The sequence below is a fragment of the Macaca fascicularis genome, chromosome 20, assembly GCF_037993035.2.
Source record: "Macaca fascicularis isolate 582-1 chromosome 20, T2T-MFA8v1.1".
In the NCBI taxonomy this organism is placed as follows: Eukaryota; Metazoa; Chordata; class Mammalia; order Primates; family Cercopithecidae; genus Macaca; species Macaca fascicularis.
The window spans coordinates 52,150,674-52,173,125 of NC_088394.1; the positions used below are offsets into that span (position 1 = coordinate 52,150,674).

The window sequence follows — 22,452 nt, forward strand, 5'->3', positions numbered from 1 at the left end:
TAACAAATCTGCAGGTGGAATGAAATGGGTCCCCAGGCAGTGAAGAAACTTGTTCAAAAAAAAAAAAAAAAAGCTTGCTGAATCATGAACAAATCACAAAAGTAATAGTAATAACAGGAAATTTTGCATTAAGTCTTATAGGGAGCTTGGGAGAGGGAGGCGTTTTGGGCAGCTCAGTTGCTTCTAGGTAAAGAGGCACAGCGAGATGACAAAGATAGTAGTGCAAGGCGTGTCCCCTACTCGACCCCCCTCAGTGGCTGGCCATCATATTTAGAGGATGGATTATGGTCAGAATCAGAATGACCAAGACTATAAGGAGAATCAAGGCTGGGCACGGTGGCTCACGCCTGTAAACCTAGCACTTTGGGAGGCCAAGGCCGGCAGATCATTTGAGGTCAGGAGTTTGAGAACAGCCAGGCCAACATGGTGAAACCCCATCTCTACTAAAAATACAGAAATTGGCCAGGTGTGGTGGCAGGCACCTGTAATCCCAGCTACTCAGGAGGTTGAGGCAGGAGAATTGCTTGAACCCGGGAGGCGGAGGTTGCAGTGAGCCAGGATCATGCCACTGCATTCCGGCCCGGGCGACAGGGCAAGACTCTGTCTAAAAAAAAAAAGAAAAAAAGAAAAGAAAAGAAATCAAGTCTGCAAGTGTTCTTTATGCTCTTCTTATGTCCAAGGCAACAAGCCAAGTGGGAGATATAAAGATGATCAAGACTGGCTCTGGATCTCAGGAAACATTGGGACCATAAAGACAACAGCTATAAACACAATAACCCAAGGAAAAGGCCATCAATACTGGGACAGAATTTGCCCTAAGAGTATCAAGAAAGGCTTCCTGTGGGAGGCAGCATTTGAGCTGACCTTGAAGGGATAGAAAAAAAGAATAGGAAAAGTGTTTCAGGCAGGAAAATGGCATTCATCCATCCAAGTATCCATCTGATTAACAAATAGTTATTGGGCACTCACTTGCCGTTAGACACTGTGCTAGTAGCTGACAAGAGACTTTCCAGTAAAAAGAGATAAAGTCCCGGCCCTTGAGGAGCTACATGGGAGGCAGATGTTAACCAAAGCGTCAAACCTTCAGATGTAACTTGCATGTAGCCAATGCCATAAGGGGCACTCTGAGGTTCTGTCCAAGGCTCTAACAGCGACATCTAGCCCAGTAGAAAATTCAAAGTGGGCCCTTGCTGAGGATAGCAGAATGAGATCCGAAGGGTGAGTCAAAAACATCCATGCAGAAAGAGGAGACCGCAGCATTCCCGACATGGGCAGCAACATGCTTTAAGACGAGAAAGAAGCGTAAGAGTAAGTCTGAAATAGGCCCAGAGGCTGGAATGTGGCAAGTGGGAAATAGTGCATGAGAAACAGGGCCACAGAGGCAGGTGGGGTCTTGAGGGTCTTGGTGAGAAGCCACCATCATTTATTCTAAGAACAATGGATAGTATTGGAAATATTTTTATTGGCGTCCTTGTGTGGTGAGAAGATAGGAGGTGGCAAGGTGAGAGTTTTATCTTGGAAAGATGATCTAACTGAAGTGTGGAGACTAGATGAGGGCCAGAGTGGACGAACCTGTCTGGCAGGAGATAGGGTGGAGGTCAGGACTGGGAGGGCAGCAGGAGTAATGGGGAGAAATGATGCCAAGAGATATTTGGTGTAGGTCAACCAGACTGGAAGGTAGATTTGGGGACTTTGGTAAGGAAAAGGGAAGAGTTAATGATACTCCTGGCACTCAGGACCACACAGATGGTGGTTCCAATCCCTAGGTAAGGAAAGGAGCTATTATGGTAGACAGAGATGCACTGTGTGAAGACACATGTGTGAAAATCTGGCTAATATTGTGTCTCCCCCAGTAGACTACAAGTTCCTTTAAGGCAGGAACGGAGACCCTGTTTCTTTTTGCTCAAAATTGTGACCTCGGCAAGTAATACAATGTCTGACAAACAGCAAGTGCTCCGTAACTGCTTGTTAATTGATAGGATGTTGGATGAACGATTCTGGTTTTGGACATGTATAGTCTGAGGTGTTTTAAGGCATCCACAAGGAGATGTGAGGTAAAAAGCTAGATATATGAGCTGCAGCTCAGGGGAGAAGTCAGGATGGGAGGTACAGATGCATGATGGGCCAAGGTCAGCAGAAAGAGGGAAAAGCTCAACAGGCTCTGGAATCAGCCTTGAGGAATTCTAGCATGTCAGGTCCAGGAGTAGAGCGAAAGAGCATAAAGAAGAAAGAGAAACAGCAGCCCAAGTCAGAGGGAGTGTTTCAGGAAGGATAGAGTGGTCAACGGTGTCAATTGCAAGTAAGATGAGAACTGAAGAATGTCCTTTGGGCTTAGCAACACTGAGGTCATCAGTGACCTTTGTGGGAGCTGTTTTTGTGGAGCGATGGGGTGGAAGCCAGACTGGAGGCGGTGAGGAGTGGGAGGTGATGAAACGCTGACAGGGAGTAGACGCAAACCTTAGGAGGAGAGGTGGGGCAGATGTTGAGCAAAGGCAGGAGTATGCCGGGCACATTTGAGCAGTAAGAACAGGCTAGTGTGGCTAGAACAGAGAGTTCCTTGTGCATTTTTTCCTGCCCCAACATCCCCTGATGGACAGACACTCCAGGTTATTAATGAAGATCAGAGTATGAGGAGGAGTTGATTTCACTGAAGTGATGAGCTTGAGTTTTAGAGATGTTCATTTTGCAGGGGGCTTGTGCAGCAGACAAGGGTAAAGAGATGTCTGCAGGGTAGCTGGAAATACAGGTCTGGGGTGGCATCTGCAAACTACAGCCACCAGCCAAATACAGCCTGCCACCTGTTTTTGTACGGCCAGCCCACCAGCTAAGAATGGCTTTTACATTTTTAAATGGTTGGAAAAATCAAAAGAAAAATAATACTTGGTGACATGTAAATCGTATATGAAATTTGAATTTCAGTGTCCATAAATAAAGTTTTATTGGAACACAGCCACACTCATTCATTTCCATATTGTCTATGGCTGCTTCTGCACTACTACAGCAGTTGAAGAGTTGGGACAGAGACCATTGGCCTGCACAGCCTAAAATATTTACTATCTGGCTCTGCGCAGTAAAAGTTTGCCAATCCTTGGTCTAGGGCATAGAAGAGCAACCAGAGCAACTCCTGTCAGTCTACATTTCAGAAAAGAATTAAGTTAAAAAGACCAGACCACGCTGCGCATTAAGGAACACAGGTGGCTGGCCATTTGTGGGGTGTGAAGGGGGTGGCAACGGCCTGATCCTTCTGGGTCTGTGATGGACATCTGCTATCCCTCAACGTGTCCCCCTCTTGCTGATGTAATGAGCAGGTCCCCCACAATGCTCGGCGTAAAGGGTACATCTTCACAGAAACATTTCCCTTCCTTAAGTGAGCTCTCTGCTGTCTTAAACAAAGCTTCTTTCCCTTCTCCTTATGGCACTTGTCACCATGGTAATTAAATAATTATTTGTAGAATTCTTGGTTTAATGCCTGTCTCGCCCACTGGACTGAGAAGCACTATGGTAATGACTTAAGACAGCAGGCTCTAAAAACGGGCTGCTTGATTCCATCCTGGCTCTGGTTACACTGGCTGGGTAACTGTGACTTACTTACCCTCTCCTGGTCTCAGTTTCCTCATTGGTAAAATGTAGACAGTGAGATTCTGTACCTTTCGGGGTTGTGAGGATTAAATGAGATAATAGAGGCAAAGTGCTCAGGGTGGTGCCTGTGATAGCCTAAGTGCTCAGTAAGGGTGTTACCATCAGTAGCCATTCGGATGCGGGGAGCATGGGAAAGGAGTGGGAGAAAACAAGGATGAAACCTGCATTTCATGGCAGCTGGCAGATGGTGATGCCATTTCCCGAGTCAAGGAACATGAGAAGAGGAGTGGGCTTGGGGGACTTGCCACGTCCAAGGTGCCTGGAGACACCCAAGTGGCAATGCAAGGTAGACAGGTGGGAACGGAGCTCAGAGGGTTGTTGGGTGCAGTAGAGGATCGTAGATGTGTGAAGATGGCTTGAAATCGCTGAGGGGGAAACAAAAGATTGTTGGGCTGTGTTTTTGGTGTAGGTAAAAATGCTCTAGCATTTGTCGTAAGTACTCTGTCCACACCTCAATGAACATAAGCTATTATGATGTTATGTTCCTTGGGAACTGGGACTAGCTTGTCCTGTTGACTGCTGGATCCCCAGTACTAGTACTTCAGGCACAGCAGCTAGCATATAACAGATGTTCGACAAATATTTATCAAATAATAAGTAAAGGAATGAAGGAAAAGAGACACACTACATATTAAGTTGATAACCAGGTTGGAGGTTACTGCAAATGTGTGACCTACCCTGGACCATCATCAGCAATCCTCACACATGACGACAGCTTCCTACTTCAAACACCTGTGTCTTACTGCCTAAGGAATTCCCTGGTGACAGGAGCAGGCTGACCCATGCCTGGGGCAAACTGGAAGTGCTAGGGAGTTAACATCTCAGAAGGAGCAAATCTCACCCACTAAGGGATGGCCCTTGGTGGAAAATAGCCAGCACTCTCAGCCCTCAGTTGGACATTCTGTGAGCTGTGCTCTTGCCAAGGAATTGGCTCACATGTGTCCCCAGTGGATCCATGATCACCACACAGCAGCCAGAATTCAGGATCACAGGAGGGTGAAAGCTATGGTCAACTAGTCAAAGGGATCCCTAAACATCTGAATCACAGGTCCTCAAAACAAGATGAAAATGAGGAAATCAGCATTTGGGGCTTCTGCTAGGACCATAGTCATCTGACCCTTCGTGTCTGGACCCCACAGCTTCCTGGAAGCAGGCTGGCAGCTGACCAAGCACTGATGAAGGTGTGAGGCAGCTCTATAACGAAAGACCTGGTCACCATGGACAAATGACATCAGAGTCAGTCTCCTTATCTGGCCAAAAGGAGGTAATTACCTATCTGCTTGCCTCAGAGGTCAAAAGAGCAAACTATTGCAAGAACAGAAAACCAAACACCGCATGTTCTCACTCATAGGTGGGAATTGAATAATGAGATCACTTCGACACAGGAAGGGGAACATCACACACCGGGGCCTATTGTGGGGAGCGGGGAGGAGGGAGGGATAGCATTAGGAAATATGTATAACGTAAATGACGAGTTAATGGGTGCAGCACACCAACATGGCACATGTATACATATGTAACAAACCTGCACGTTGTGCACATGTACCCTAGAACTTAAAGTATAATAATAAATAAATAAATAAATAATTTTAAAAAGAGAGAGTAGAAGAGACAGTGCTTTTTAAGGTCAGAGATCTGAAGACACAGTGGGGAAGATGTTACCAAAGCATCCCTGGGTTCAATTTCCCCAAAAGCCTGCCAGTGGACAAATCCAAGTTGCTTCCTGGGTTTGCCACTTGCCCTGGCTCACCTGTCCCACCTGAGAAGCACTGAGGAAGTGGAGACTGCACAGGTACCACTGTTACCCCCTGCCCCCACCAAGAATCTTCTTTCTTGTGTAGTTTTAGGAGTGAAGGGAACAAAACCGTACAAGGAAGGAGCCAATAAATGTGCACATATCCTGCATCAGCAGTTGGCCCTTTTCACATTCCTCTTTTGACCTTCCTAACGGCACTAAGAAGTAAAACGTCCCCGCTTCAGGTGAGGAATCTGGGGTCCGAGGAGATTAAATAACTCGTCCAAGAGCACACAGATAATAAGTGGCAGAGTGGGGATTTGAAAACAGGAATTTCTGTGTGGCTCCCAAGCCCATGGGCTTTCTACTGTAGCACATCCAGTTCTGCCTGCATCTGGAAAATCCTCTCCAGTGATGTCATAAAATGTTACTGGGCCTCAAAGGTCCTTCCCAGAAGGCTCCAGCCAGTATATTAAGAACATATGAATTTCCTTTTTTTTTTTTTTGAGACAGAGTTTTGCTCTCATTGCCCAGGCTGGAGGGCAATGGTGTGATCTCGGCTCACTGCAACTTCCGCCTCCCTGGTTCAAGTGATTTGCCTGCCTCAGCCTCCTGAGTAGCTGGGATTACAGGTATTTGCCACCATGCCCAGCTACTTTTGTATTTTTAGTAGAGACAGGGTTTCTCCATGTTTGCCAGGCTGGTCTCCAACTCCTGACCTCAGGTGATCTGCCTGCCTCAGACTTCCAAGTGCTGGGATTACAGGTGTAAGCCACAGTGCCCGGCCAGAACATATGAATTTTCTCTATCAGTTAAATACAAATAGTCTAACCCAGCTCTTGTGATTCCTTCTTTGATTCAACCCAACTTCTCCCTACCCTAACTCTGAACATACTCTCACTGTTTCTAGGGGCCAACTGAGAAGCCCGGACATTCAGATCATTCAGACCACAGGGAGGTAAAACCAGGGTGAGGAGAGGAAAATGAAACTTGCAAAGATGCAGAGAGAAAAGGATGCAGCCATGGAAACCACAAGGGGAGGCATGGCCTGTTTGGTTCCTTTCCTAATCACACAGAAATATATGTGTGCCAACATTATCTTTCACTGAAGACACCACAAATTGTCAGTGCCTGGTAAATTATAGGCATTCAAATTATGTAATGAATAAACCAACATGCTCATCCCTCCTTCCTTCTCTCTGTTCGACTTTTGAGCTATGAAGTCTTCCTGGGTTTGGTAATCATCTCCCACATCCTTTGCCCCTATCTTTCTATATCCAATGTATTTCACTCCTGTTAGCATATTGGCCCAGCTGACCCTGGGCTTTCTGCTGGATTGCTGAGCCATTCGTGACCTGTAGTTAGAATAAATTCAGAGACCAGTTACTCCTGAGGACAGACAACCACATGGCAGTGACTGGAGTCACCATACACTCGGCCCTATGTGCACCAGTTATGATGGTTTCTAGACACAGTGATTAAGTCTTTGGCCTTGGAGTTGACAGAGAAGACCTTATAGGTGTGACAGTCTATTTCCAAAGGAAGAGGTCCAGTCTCTCTAGGGCTTTGATTCTTCAAAAAAAAAATCCTGTCCCAATGTCATGTTCTGTCCTAGAATATCAGCAGAACATCAGAGGTGGGCAGACCCATGAGATTTCCCTAATTCTGTTTTGTGCTCAGTGCATAGTTTAAAAAAGGACAAATAGAGAAGTTTGTAAAGTGGCTCCTAGAATTCTGCTTCTGACCATGATGAAATCACTGGTATCAACTGGTTCTGCTATTACAAATGTTTATGATGCTAAACAAAATGTATGAAACAACTATTAATGCTTTCAGATATTGTCAACACATATCACAGGCTTGTCATGCTTGTGAAAATATAAACAATTGAGGTGAGACCCTGGATTTCTGCCTATAACCCAGAACAGAGGAGGAACACAATCAGATAGGAACCTTCCTGAGATGAAGAGACAAGGATCAAAGTTAAGGGAGGTTGAGGTGGCTGGAATGTGAGGGACACAGTACCAAAGAAGAAGCAGCTACAAGGAGAAAGAGCTCCAGACATCCTCGTTGGGTGCCCTAGAGTATTTGTCTAAACATTAAGCTGCATATTTGTAGGATAGGGCTCCAAAAGATCACACAGAGAACAATTATCAGAAAAAGAACAATTCCCAGTGAGCTGTAAACTGAACAACTATGAGAATTTACACGTGGTCCAGGGCGTGGTGGCCCACGTCTGTAATCCCAGTGACTCTAGAGGCTGAGGTGGGAAAATCAATAACAACATTCACAATGTTCTGCATGAAAATAATCAGGAAAATGTAAGCTCTAACAGAAAAATCAATCTTTGCAAGCAGATCAGAAATGACAGAGATGTCGGAATTGGCAGATAAGGAATCGAAAACAGCTATAATAGTTTCAAGGAGCTAAAGGAAAACATGAACCAAATGAGAAGAGAAATGGAAACTACTTTTAAAAATCCAAATAGAACTTCTAGAGCTCAAAATACAGCATCTGCAATAAAAATATTAACTGGATAGGACTAAGATCAGATTAGATAATGCAGAATAAAATATCAGTGAACTTGAACACAAGACAGTAAAAACTATTCAGTCTGACACACATAGCGGGAAGAAGGCTGAATAGACAAAGAAAGACTAAGAGGACATGGCTGTATCAGTCACGGTTCTGCAGAGGGACAGAACCAATGGGATATATATATATGAATTTATTAGGGAGAACTGACTCACATGATTACAAAGGCAAAGTCCCATGGTATGCTGTCTGCAGGCTGGAGAATGAGAAAACCTAGTTGCGTGGCTCAGTCCAAGTCTAAAAGCTTCAAAATTCAGAAAGCCAACAGTGCAGTCTGCAGCCTGAGGCTCTGGGTCTGAGAACCCCAGGGGAGCCACTGGTGCAAGTCCCGGAGTCCAAAGGCTAAAGAACCTGGAATCTGATGCCCAAGGGCAGAAGAAAAGGCATCCCACTCTGGAAGAGAGAGAGAGAGAGGAGCTAGGTTAGCTCTTCATCTAACTTACTTGTGCTTTCAGGGTCTGCTCAGTCCAATCACGTATATACCACTTCCATTCGATAATGGAATGCTGCTGTGCATGCCTGACTTTGTGGCTAGATGGGTCAGATAACACCTACTCCATGATAGGCAGCTCAGGTCATAAGGAAACTTGGTGGCCCATGATCAAGCATTCAGTTTCTATTATATTAAGGCCCAGTAGCAGACCGACTAGGTTTTCTATGTCTCAAAAAGAGAGTAGTAGGCCAAGCGCGGTGGCTCATGCCTGTAATCCCAGCACTTTGGGAGGCCCAGGCAGGCAGATCACCTGGGATCGGGAGTTCAAGACCAGCCTGACCAACATGGAGAAACTCCATCTCTACTAAAAATACAAAATTAGCTGGGCATGGTGGCAAATGCCTGTAATCCCAGCTACTCAGGAGGCTGAGGCAGGGGAATCGTTTGAACCCAAGAGACGGAGGTTGTGGTGAGTGGTGAGCTGACAGTGTGCCACTGCACTCCAGCCTGGGCAACAAGAGAGAAACTCCATCTCAAAAAAAAAAAAAAAAAAAAAGGTAGTCATCTGCAGATGCAAGCAGGACCTCGCTCCAAACCCTCAAGGCCTCCTTTGTGATTCACCTATAGGGACCTGCCAATGCTCCAGACAGCATCCCTATCTGCCACTGACACCTCAAGCACCATGGAATCTGCTGGATCATGTGGTCCAAGAACCAGAGCAGCTTGTGCAGCAGCCTGGATCTGTTGCAGAGCCTTCCCCCGTTCTGGGCCCCACTTAAAACTAGTAGCTTTTCAGTCACCTCATCAAGGGACCAGAGCAGCACATCCAAATGAGGAATGTGTTGCCTCCACAATCCAAATAGGCCCACTAGGTGTTGTGACTATTTCCTGGTTGTAGGGAGGACCAGATACAACTTATCCTTCACCTTAGAAGGGATATCCCGACAGCCCCACATCACTATACCCCCAGAACTTCACTGAAGTAGAAGACACCTGAATTTTATTTGGATTTATTTCCCACCCTCTGTTATGCAAATATTTTACCAATAAGTCCACAGTGGTTGCTACTTCTCATTCACTAGGTCCAGTCAGCTTAATGTCATCAACGTAATGGACCAGTGTGATAGCTTGTGGAAGGTAAAAGCAATCAAGATCCGTGGGAGCTGAGATTATGACATACAGCTGGAGAGTTGACATACCCATGAGGTAGGACAGTGAAGGTGTATTACTAACCTTGTCAGCTGAGGGCAAACTGCTTCTGGTGGGCCTTATGGACAGGTATGGAGAAAAAGCCATATGCTAGATCAATAGTTGCATACCAGGTACCAGGATATGTGTTAATTTGCTTAAGTAAGGAAGCTACATCTGGTACAGCAGCTGCAATTGAAATCACCACTTTATTAAGCTTACAATAATCCACTGTCATTCTCCAAGATCCATCTGTCTTCTGCACAGGCCAAATAGGACACTTGAATGGGGATGTGATGAGAGTCACCACCCCTGCATCTTTCAAGTCCTTGATGGTGGCACTAATATCTGTAAACTCTCCAAGGATGTGATATTGTTTTTGATTTACTATTTCCCTAGGTAGAGGCAGCTCTAATGGCTTCCATTTGGCTTTTCCCACCATAATATCCTTCACTCCCAGGGGGAGTTGGGGGACCAATGTGGAAATTCTGCCAGCCATGTCTATTCCAATTATGCCTATTCTAATTATGCATTCTAGAACTGGGAAAATACCTACAGGATAGGTCCAGGGACCTACTGGACTCACTGTAAATTGGAACTGAGCTGAAACTCCATTGATTAACCTAGCCCACATAATCCCCTACTCTAACTGGAGGGCCACAATGACGTTTTGTGTCTCATTTAAAAAAATCCGGCCGGGCGCGGTGGCTCAAGCCTGTAATCCCAGCACTTCGGGAGGCCAAGACGGGTAGATCACGAGGTCAGGAGATCGAGACCATCCTGGCTAACACGGTGAAACCCCGTCTCTACTAAAAAATACAAAAAACTAGCCAGGTGAGGTGGCGGGCGCCTGTAGTCCCAGCTACTCGGGAGGCTGAGGCAGGAGAATGGCTTGAACCCGGGAGGCGGAGCTTGCAGTGAGCTGAGATCCGGCCACTGCACTCCAGCCTGGGCGACAGAGCAAGACTCCGTCTCAAAAAACAAAAAAAAAAAATTCCTTTAAGTGATCATTGTCTAAAGCAAAGATAATAACAATGTATTGTGGGATTTATAACATATGTAGAAATTAAATATGTAACAATAATAGCACACAGCATGACAGGAGAAATGGAAGCATACTGTTTTAAGGGTCTAATATGTAAAGTAGCATAGTTTTTGGAGATATACTTTGGTAGTTAAAGACACATATTGCAATCCCTAGAATAAACACACACAGAAAAAGAAGAAATAAAATGAAATAATAGTAATATAAACAATAAAATGTATTAATAATAAAATGAAAAATAGTAAAATAAAATGGAATACAAAAAACATTCAATTATTATCATTCAAGAAAAGACAGGAAAAGAACAAAAAATAAATGAAACAAATAGCAAGTTAGTAGACTTAAAGCCAACCATTTCAATAATTGCATTACAGGTAAGTGGACTAAATGAAGAAATTATAATGCAGAAATTGTCAAACTGGACAAAAAAGTAAGACCCAGCTATATTACTCAAGAAATTAACATTATATATACAAACATAGTTTAAAGGTAAAAGTATAGGGAAATGATACACCATGCACACACTATAGCTGGAAGAGCTATATTCATATCAAAATAGACTTCAAGGCAAGGAATATCATCAGAGATAAAGGGAAACATTTCTCTTTTTTTGAGATGGAGTCTCAGTCTGTCACCCAGGCTGGAGTGCAATGGTGCAATCTTGGCTCAATGCAACCTCTGCCTCCCGGGTTCAAGTGATTCTCCTGACTCAGCCTCCTGAGTACTTGCGATTACAGGCGCATGCCACCATGCCCGCCTAATTTTTGTATTTTTAGTAGAGACAGGGTTTCACCATGTTGGTCAGACTGGTATCGAACTCCTGACCTCGTGATCCGCTTGCCTCAGCCTCCCAAAGTGTTGGGATTACAGGGGGCAGATAAAGATTTCATAGACAGGACAGAAAATATACTAACCATAAAGAAAAAAATTGATTAAAATTGATAAATTGAATTGCATCAAAATTTAAAACTTCTTGTCTTCAAAAGACAAGTGAAAAGACACTAAGAAAGTGAAAAGACAATCCACAGTCCAGAAGAAAATACTCATACATATATCTGGTAGGACTTATATACAAATATAAAAAGAACTCATAATGCAATAATTAAAAAGACAAATTGAAAATTTTAAAGATAAATTTTTCAGCAGACATTTCGAAAAGAAAATACACAAGTGTCCAGTGAGCACATCATCAGGGAAATGCAAAGTAAAACCATAATGAGATGTGACTACATACCCACTAAAATTTAAAACACTGACAGCATTGAGAGTTGGTGAGGATGCGAAACAACTGGAACTTTCATACACTGCTGATAGGGGTGTGAAATGGAATCATCACTTTGGAAAACAGTTTGGCAGTGTCAAAGTTGAACATCTTATATTTACTATATGACCTAAAAGTTTCACTCGGAGGTATGCAAATAAGAGAAATGAAAACACATTCACAAAAGGCTTGTGTGTAAACATTCATAGCTACTTTATTCACAATAGCCAAAAATGTGAAACAGCCCCAAATTTAGTCAACATGGACAATCAAGTTGTAGTATAGTCTCTATCATAGAATACCACTCAGCAACAAAAAAATAATAAACAGTAAGGAGGAATCTTTAAAACATCATGCTAACCAAAATAGACTGACACAAAAGACTACAACCTTTATGACTGCACTTTTGTGGAGTTCAAGGGCAGGCAAAACTAATCTATATGAATAGAAATCCAGCAAGCGGCTGCCTGGGTCGGGGGGTGGAAGAATTTACTACAAAGGGGCTCAGAGGTATTTCTGGGGTGATAGAAATGTTCTATATCTTGGTTGTGATGGTGGTTACATGGGTGTATACATCTGTCAAACCTTATCAAAATGAACACTTAAAAAAACAGGCGCATTTTGGTGTATGTATGTTATACCTCAATAAAGTTGACTCTTTTAACAAGAGGTTTTTGTCCTTCAGGAGGTGTCATTCCAGATGGGGAAGCCATATTAGAAACGCAGGGGACTCCCCTGTGGTTCCACATAAGCCAGAAGGGCATTCTACATTACTTTATGCTTTGCATACCTAGGTGCCATGAAGATCCAAGGAGAGGGAGGTGGGTGGCGGACTAGTCAGTGTAAGTTTCATGAGGAATCTGATGCTTGGAGAGAAGGTTTGGAAAATAAATAGACTATAGGGTCTTGGTAAGGTAAAGGATTTATAAGGTAAAGGTAAAGGATTTACCTTATTTATAAGGTAAAGGTAAAGGATTTACCTTATTTATAAGGTAAAGCAAGGTAAAGGATTTATAAGGCTGAAAATGGGCATTCTTGGGGGGATCCTGAGTTGGGCGATGGCAGTGTGAGAGTTCTATGGGTGGGGAATCCGAGGGCAAGAGTCCAGGAAGGAGGCTCTGGAAGGTGGGTAAACACCGACTGATGGAGGTCTGCTCTAGTGAGGTGACCTGGGGATACAAAGGAAGGAGTGGACCTGAGATCCATTCCAATGAGCACAAGCCCTTGGGGGATGCTGGTTGTCTCTTATAGAACCTTCTAAACCATGGAGAGGATGGAGCTGAGACTCTGAAGTCAATTGCCCTAGCTCCAAGCTGGCTCCACCACAAAAAAACTTTGGGAAAATTTCTTAAGCACCCACACCTTAGGTTTCTCATTTGTAATATGGGATGAATAATTCTTAACGTGCAAGGTCATTGAGATGATTAGAGGTGAGGTAGATAAAATAGCTGGCATAAAGTAATAATAAATGAAAGACATTATAATTAGTCCTAAGGTTCATCAGAGATTCCTGAGACCCCCTGTGAGGTGTCTCCTTCCTTTAGGTCTCAGGGGTGGGGTCACAACTATGCCGGATTAGTGAAAAGCAAAACACTAATAAATACATCAATGTACAAGTGTACTCATCATCAAGGACAAGGAACAATAGGTACACATGTCCTTTACATGTGTGTGGCATGTGGTCAGCAAAAAGAGAAGGAGGTGGGTCCCTTTGTCTCTTTCACTAAAAAGCAATGGGTCAGGGCGCCCAACTATGGAAATCTTGGCGAAGGGGTTCATAATTCAGTTTCTCCACTGGGAGAAAGATGCGCTTTTAATCTGCAAATTGATGGAAAGTAGCCTACTTACCCTAACATTTCTGTCATTAAGTGGCCTCCTTGATACTTTGATGCAGGTAACTGTGACTTTCAGGGAATCCTAGGAGACCAATTGTTCCAGACTCTCTTCTCCAGGTAGGGGCATGTGTTGCAGGTGTCAGACAAGCACAAACTTAATACAGTTGCTCAGATCCAGGGAAGATTATTTTTCCTACATTGAAAAAGACAAGCATTTACTGAGCATCCACTGTTTACAAGGCAGGTAGTGTATTAAAGGCCTTACCTGAAGTGCCTGGTATAACCATTCATTTATTCAGCAATTATTTATTGAGTTGCAACAAGAAACTGCGTAAGATGTCAGGGATGCACTGGGGTCAGGGAGACAAGCAAACAGATCACAACCACAGGGTGGTAAATATCACAACAGAGTAGGACCAGGGCAGAGAGGCAACACCTAATCTGGTCTCGGCAGAGGAAGGTGCAAGAAATCTTCCCGGAAGGAGTGAGACCTAAGCAGAACACTGAAGCCCAACTGAAAAGTAAGTTAATCGGGTGAAGGGGAGGTGTGGATGGGAGGTTGTGGGGGAGTGGAACATTTCAGGCGAAGGAAAGAGCAAGCCCTAAGGCCTGGCAGTAAGAGAGACAGAGAGTAGTTCATTAGAGGAATTATTAGCAGTTCACTATGGTTGGAGCAGAAAAATGGCTGCAGCAGTAAGCAAAGGTCTGAGCATGAAAGACTGACAGGCCTGGAATCGAGTTACAGATTTAGCAAATGAAAATACAATTGCTAAACCTGATGAACACTACCTTAGCCAGGTGATCAAGGTCTGCATCGACAGTGGTAAGTCATATGGACAGTACAGACCCTTAATGAGATGTGCTGAGAATGGCTCTTGACCTCTATGGTCTTCCTCCCAAAAAAACAATACCCCAGCCTAATCACGAGAAAAACATCCGACAGGCTGAAGTGAGGGGCATTCTACAAAACCCAAGACCAGTGCTCCTCAGAACGGTCAAGGTCATCAAAAACAAGAGAAGTCTTAAAAACTGTCACAGCCAAGAGGAACTAAGGAGACTTGACAACTAAATGTGATATGGTGTCCTGAACAGGATCCTGGAATAGAAAAGGACATTGGGGGAAAACTAAGGAAATCTAATGAAGTATGGACTTTAGTTAAAGATAATATATAAATCTTAGTTCATTAATTGTGACAAATGTATCATACTGGCATAAGCTTTTTTTTTTTTTTTTAGAGATGGCGTCTTACTCTGTCACTCAGGCTGGAGTGCAATGGCACAATCATGGCTCACTGCAGCCTCGAATTCCTGGGCTCAAGTGATCCTCCCACCTCAGCCTCCTGAGCAGCTAGGATTACAAACGTGCGCCACTGTACCAACTTGACGTAAGATATTAGTTATAGGGGAAACCGGGTGCGGGGTGTGTGGTAACTCTGTACTATCTTTATATTTTTTTCTGTAAATCTAAAATGATTCTAAAATTAAAAGTTTATTTAAAAATGCAGGTTGCCCAGTTAAATCTGAATTTCAGATAAACAATGATTTTTTTTTAGTGTTAAGTATATCCCATGCAGTATTTGAAGCATCATTATACTAAAAAATTATTCAGTGTTTATCTGAAATTCAAATTTTACTGGGTGTCTTGGCAACTCTGCCTTGAAAGGGGTTTACCCTGAGAACAGTAAGAAGGGCAGTGATGAGCTACCGAAGGTCACAGCCAGGACGGCACATGATGTGCCACTTCTACAGCAGATGTACAGGTGAGGAAACTGAGGCTCGGTGATTTAGCCAGTCTCCCCACTAGCTCAGTGGGGAAGCAAGGATCTGAACATGGGCCTGCGTCACCCTAGGCCCGTGTCTGTCCATTACACCTCCAGAGTTCACAAAACTTTTCTTTTCTTTTTTTTTTTCAACTTTTAAGTTCGGGATACACTTGCAGGATATCCAGGTTTGTTACATAGGTAAATGTGTGCCACGGTGGTTTGCTGCACAGATCATCCTATCACCTAGATATTAAGCACAGCATCCTTAGCCATTCTTCCTGCTTCTCTCCCTCTCCCCACCACCCCTCGGCCCCGACACGCCCCAGTGTGTGTCATTTTCCTGTATGTGTCCAAGTGTTCTCATCGTTCAGCTCCCACGTATAAGTAAGAACATGCAGTGTTTGGTTTTCTGTTCCTGCATTAGTTTGCTGAGGATAAGGGCTTCCAAATCCATCTATGTCCCTGCAAAGGACATCACAAAACTTCTTCCAGAAACATCCACCTCCATGAAGAAGAGCATAAATTCGCCCTTGTTGGCCAAAAAAAAAATGAAGTCGGGGGTCAAGAGCACATATTGAGCCTGGAGGACTCCAGTAAAAGCAGGCAGGTACTCCTGAGTACTAAAACACAGGGCCACACTTCCTGCTGGCCACCAGCTCTCCGCGGAGGTCTCCCTCTCCCTCTTCTCTGCCTTCACCATCACAGTCAAACCAAGGATACTCAGAGCCATGAACTGAAATGTTGGAAGGGGCCTTAGGAGCCATTCATTCATCCAATATCCCACTTAGGGCAGGATTCCCATCCACAGTTGTCACCATGAATGTCACCTCCCTGGCTTGGCTCTTAGCTCTTGGCGCCTGTTTGTGGCAGTCTTTTCTCACCTTCAGTTCCCTGCTTCCAGTCTGTTCAGGTGTCAGAAAGCAGTTCACCAAGCAAACTAGACCTATGTGTTAAGTAAAAGTCAGGGGTCTCAAGCAAGGGCCCAGAAGACTCTTCCGTGTGGAAAGAGAAACTTTGTAATGTGTATTCCTGCTGCTCAGGGATGTTTGGGGCTTACCTCCTCCCCACCTTGTTCCAAATAGATGTTGCTGCTTTAGACCTGGGTTCCATAGCGATGAAGTTAAATAACTGCATTTAGCTCAGCACAGCCCAGGAGTTACATTAGCGTATTTTAGTAGCACAAGGGAGAATACAGAGGATCAACAGAAGGGTGACGTGTGCTCGGCCGGCAGAGTCTCCTGCAGGAAATTACTGACGCCAGCCAGCTGCTCCAGGCCCCTGTCGGGCTGTTTCTCCTCCTCTCCTATCTCTCAGGGGATGGCCGTCCTGCTATGGCTTGTCAGCTCTGGAAGACAAAGAGGGTAAAACTCTCAGTCTGCTGAGTGCCTGTCTCCAGCACGTCCCCTCCAGAAGCCACTGCTAAACACAGCCCTGCCAGGGGTGGGGGTGGGAGGAAGTGTCCAGCAATCCTCTTTTCTCTAGAAATGGGATTGGAAATGGGGTAATCGTCTAAATGGGCATCCTGATGAGTCGATAAGCATAACTCCCATTTTATTACGGTGATGAGGCTGCCTGGGCGGGCGTAATCCCTCTGCTGGGCTCCAGGCGATTGCCAGGCAGCCAGCCACTACCCCGCCTCTCCACCGCAGCTGCATTAGTCTGATGGGAAGAGGCTGAGCTCTCTACTGGACTGCATTTCATAATGGCATTTAAAAGTATGGATCCCGGGTCACGCCAGAGTCCAGGACACTGTTGGCCAAACTGCCTCTCCCCCTTCATACATGGTCAAAATGCAGGGCTATGCTCAGCCAGGTAAGATGAAAAAAATGTCAGGGAAGATCCCAACTTAAAATGGATCAAGAAAATATGATATTAGGTTGGTGCAAAAGTAATTGTGGTTTTTGCCATTAAAAGTATTAGCAAAAACCACAATTACTTTTGCCCTAACCTAATATAATGGAAAAACTGTGGATTCTAGCACCCAGCAGTCCCACTAACTCTCTGGGACCTCTATTTCGTCATCTGCATTATGTGATTTGCATGGTTCTTTCCTGCTCTCCCACATAAATTCATAGATTCATGACTCTCCAACCCAGCCAGGAATTCCACCCTTATAGACTAATGCCTTTGTGTTGTAAAGGCGGTTTTATCTTTCATACCTCCCTATTGAAATTATAATTTTCTACTTTATTAATGCACACTTTGTGGGAGAGGAAAACCTGTTAGTAGCTGGAAGCGAGGACCTGAGGGAACAGGACAGGCAAAGGAGGAGTAACCAGGAAGATGCAAGGGGTTCAGGAAGGGAGGTGCAGAGACACCCAAGGCCATGTCATCTGAGAATGGGTAAGGTCTGGGTAAAGGGCTGCAGATTAGGGCAGCTGGTTCTACCAGTGGAGCTCAGGGGCCTACAAAATAAATCATATCATGTGTGTATATCTCACTCCTGAAATGAGGCTTCATCTTTACCCTATTCACTCAGGTACTCACTCACCCATCAGCCAGGAGGCAAAGAGGTACAGAAAAATTAAGACTGCTTTTAGGGCCAAGTGTGGTGGTTCACACTTGAAAGCCCAGCACTATGGGAAGCCAAGGTGGGAGGATCACTTGAGACCATGAGTTCAAAACCAACTTGGGCAACATAATAAGACCTCGTCTACACAAGAATTAAATAAATGAAAATTACCGGGGTTTGGGGTGGGTACCCATAGTCACAGCTACCCAGGTGGCTGTGAGGTTGGAAGATGGCTTGAGCCCAGGAGGTTGATGCTGCAGCGAGCTATGATCATGCCACTGCACTCTAGCCTGAGTGACAGAGAAAGACCCTGTCTCTAGAAACACAGACAGACAAACAAACAAACAAAAAACTAGACTTGGATCCTAAAGCTGGGCCCTAGCAGCAGTGCCAGTATTTAATTGTCATATGACACTGAATAAGTCATTTGCTATTCTAAGCCAGCAAAATAAGGCTAATGCCCACCTTGCACACTCCATGGGCAGGGTTGCCACCTTGCACAACTCTGGGGGGTGCCATGCCCACAGGAGTCTACATGAACTGAGCTCACCAGACCTAGGCAATTCGCAACTTGCACAGCCAAATGTAGCAGCTCGACTTGTAGTTAAAATGTCAAACGACATAAGCTACATTAGCCATGAACACTATTAACACAGCAGTATTATTATATCGGTCACATTCTAGAAGAGGGTGCTAGATATATAAAACACATATCCTTGAAAAGCTGAAATTTAGTAGCATCAAGTTTTACATTCTGTCCAATTCAACGATTATATTACCCTAGTGTTATCTTTGTCATTCAGACTATAGGAAGCATTAAAAAGAATAGGAAAATAGGTGTGGCTCCAAACCTAGGGTGAGGCAAATATTCGTCCTTATGCACAATGTATCTCCCTGGTCCCAAGCCCACTTTGCCCTTGGTACTATCAGCCTCTCGAAATATTCTGAGACACTCAGGGGATCTCAGGGAAGACCAGCCACCATGATGGACATCTCAGATCAGGTTAGGAGGACCAGAAATGTCCAACCCAAGAGGAATTTCCTTGGATGTCACAGCCTCTCACACACCAACTCACCATCAGGTCAGGGCAGCATGTCCTGAAAGCACCCTCTCCTACTGTTATGCACTGAATGTCTGTGTCCCCTCCAAATTTATATGCTGAAATCTAACCCCCAATGTGATGGTGTTTGGAGGCAGGACCTCTTTGGGAGGTATTCAGGTCATGAGGGTGGAGCCTTCATGAATGAGATTAATGCCCTTCGAAGAAGGGGTCAGAGAGCTAGCTTGCTCTCTTTCTGCCAGGTGAGGATACAATGAGAGTCAACTGCTTGCAACCCAGAGAAGCCCTCACCAGAACCTGATCATGCTCTCAGACTTCCCAGCCTCCAGAACCGTGAGAAATAGGTGTCTGCCATTCATAAGTCACTCGGTCCAAGATACTTAGTTATAGCAGCCCAAATGGACTCAGATACCTCCCAACCTTCCACAGGCCACTTTTGCCTGAGAAAGGAAAAAAACCACAGATTTGTGACTCTCCAACTGCCCACTACTCCACTGACTCCAAATCCCCTCTGATTTTTCCTCTGCCCATTGGTGAGGTTCAAGTCAGGCAGGTTAAAAATGTTAAAATAATGTAAAGTTCCTTGATCCCTTGCTGCCCTTCCAGGAGGGGGAAAATGGAAATAGAGAATACTTAAATGCATTTGTTCCCATTTCTCCATTCTCATTCACTGTCCTGATTCCCATCATCTGCATCAGATGCCTCCTAATGTGTCTCCCTGGTCCCAAGACGCGTTACCCTCCACACCTCCACCCCACACGCCTCTCAGAGCTTCTGCTCTAAAACACAGCTCTTGGCCAGTCATGTCCTGGGTTGCAGGCTGCACAGTGCCCCTGTACCCAGAGGGCACCATCTCAGCCACAGGCTTGTTCCCAACCTCACCTCTACCTGCTTCCTCTCACATAACCAACATGGCAGCCCCAAGGAGTGGCTCTCTGTTCCTAAACAACCCTCATGTATCTATTCATTCAATGCATGTTTACTTGAGAGTCTAAGGTGCATGGAGCCCTGCACTGGGCACTGGAAATGTAGCAAAGGCAAACCCTGCCAGGATCCTGGAGCTCCCAACCTTCCAGGGAAAACAGACATCAGTCAGATAACCACAAAAATAAATGTGTGACTACAAACCGTGATAATTGATAAGGAAATGTGCTCTGAGATGTACCAGGCAGAAGGGCTGAAGCAGTCAGGGGGATCCAGGGAGGTTTCCCTGAAGAAGTGATATTTGAGCTTACACCTGAAAAATGAGAAAGGATGAATTAGGTAACGGGGGTGGGAGGGGAGAGTGGCAGCAATAGGAGAAAGCTTTCCAGGCTGAGGGGCTGCCTGGGCTGGGGGCCTGTGAGCAGACTGCTGCCACTCGGGACAGGGCTGGGGGCACTGGGAAGGTCTCCAGGGGCCAGATGATGAGAGGCCTTAGATGCCCTGCTGAGGATTTGAGTCTTTATCCTAAGAGAAATTAGAAGGCATTAAGAGGTTTTAAGCATTGGGAGGGAGGTAGTTTGGGGACCGTGTGACATGAGCAGATTCCAGCTGCAGTGAGAAGGGGCTGGAGGGCTCAGGGTGGATGTGGGAGGTCCATTGAGGAGGTAGGTATTGCCTCCAGTCCAGGCAAGACACACGGATGCCAACTTGGACTGGGAGCTGAGAACGGAGCAAATGAACTGACCAAGTCAGTTTACCAAAGTAGATGGATGGGTGGTGCCATCTGGAAAGATGGAGCACCAGCAGATGATTGGATTTGGGTGAAAAGATCCTGAGGTCTGTTTGGGACAGAATGGGTCTAGGGAGCCTTTAAAGCTCCCAAGTGGAAATAACAGTGGCGGATGGGTCTGGGATGGAGACACACATTTTGAGAGTCATCTGCACACAGACTGCAATGGAAGATATGGACATGAACCAGATTTCTTTATATCACACTTAAAGCCACCTCCTCTTTCCAGTCACTCCACCTGTACCTGCCCCCACGCAGGGAGACAGGTCTCTGCTGCCTCACAGTGACCCCATAGGCCTCTGTATGAGCTCTTGCTGCTATAGTGCCTCTTATATATTGTTTTATGGCCACTCGCTTACATGTCTGTTTTCCCCACTTATGATCCAGGAACTCCGTGAGGACACAGACACATGGCTCTCCTCCTGATGTCCTCAGCACACAGAGCACGGCCTGACCCTTTTGTGAGCAGTAAGTTTTACAGGCCCACTTTTCTGACCCACCACAAAGCCCCAGTACAATGTTGTTCTAGAAAGAGGTGAAAATGCTGGCCCAGACCCAAGAGCCTCATCTAAAACCCAGTCTCAGAGTCCTCAGAGGGGAAACTATCTCACTTCCACATAGAAACCAAGATAGGCATTGAAGAATTTTTAAAAAAGAATGGTATTGATGTTTCCCCACTGTTACTACAGATAAGCAAGCACTCAGGGAATTTAAGGGGGATGGATTGGCAGGTAGAGAAATGGGTAAGCTCGGTCCTCAAGGAGCTTCCAGTACCATCTCTTACTCAGAACTCGCTGTGCTCATTATAAGTCAAAACAAAGTTATGTGTATTTCATGCTCAATATCTACAAAAAATCAAAGCCTCAGTCCTCAAGGAGCATATAATTTCAAGAAAATATAGAACAAACATAGATGAAAAGTTCACTCTGTCAATACACACAGAGCCACCCCTACCCTCTCCAGTGCCTTTTTCTAATTAGAAAAAGGTACCTTTCCACTAGGCAGACACAGCACCTCAGTCAGCAGGATATATGACTGGGCTGGATTCTGGATTTAAGCCCATGTCCCCCTACACTGACCTGACATCTTTGTGCAGTGCACAACCTGCACAACACATATATGACAGGAGTAGCAAGTGCTGATAACAAGGAGGGATCCATATAGGATGGATGAACAGAGACTAGCTAGAATTGATTGGGTAAGAACAGAAGAAACTACTACAAGGAATGCCAGAGGTATATCCAGTGACAAATCAGATTTGACCAAGGCAAAGGGTACACTTGATGGAGTAAGAAAATGAGATTGGGAAGCTTAGTTGGGGAGTAATCAGGGAAGGCCTCAAACACCAAGCTAAGGAGTTTGCACCTGACCTTGCAGGAATTGACCCCGCCTAGGGTCATTATCCTCCTTTCACCAAAGTAGTGCCATGGAGCGTTGGCTGCCAGGATCAATTGTCACCAAAGAAAGTGCCCACTTTCACCCTGAAGGTCATGAAAGATACCACGTAACAAGAAAACAACTAAATATCTTTGTGCTGACACAGAACCCCTAATAAGGTCCAATCCCTTGCATTTGTAGTCTGCATAAAAATGTATGTTTTATGTCCAATATATTTATTGTTACAATAGTCTCCTTTGATTAATAGGATAAGAAAGCAGGGCAATTAAGGAC

General features: G+C 44.9%; 1 protein-coding gene across 6 annotated transcripts in view; it reads right to left on the reverse strand.

Moving 5' to 3' along the window:
- Positions 1-22,452, reverse strand: part of LOC123566807 (uncharacterized) — a 201,649-nt gene that overhangs the window by 92,448 nt on the left and 86,749 nt on the right. For 2 of the 6 annotated variants that reach the window (XR_012428841.1, XM_074027002.1), the window contains 2 exons: positions 16,552-16,839; positions 13,745-13,924 (listed from right to left, as the gene is read on the reverse strand). Coding sequence is in view for 3 of the 6 variants with exons in the window: in XM_074027002.1 (XP_073883103.1) it covers positions 16,805-16,839 (35 nt within the window). In the remaining 3 variants the exon portion in view is untranslated. Of the gene's footprint in view, positions 1-8,124; positions 8,363-12,085; positions 13,066-13,744; positions 13,925-16,551; positions 16,840-20,195; positions 20,307-22,452 lie in introns of those variants that run through there. The other 4 variants (XR_012428842.1, XM_074027004.1, XM_074027003.1 and 1 more) reach the window with 4 other exon arrangements.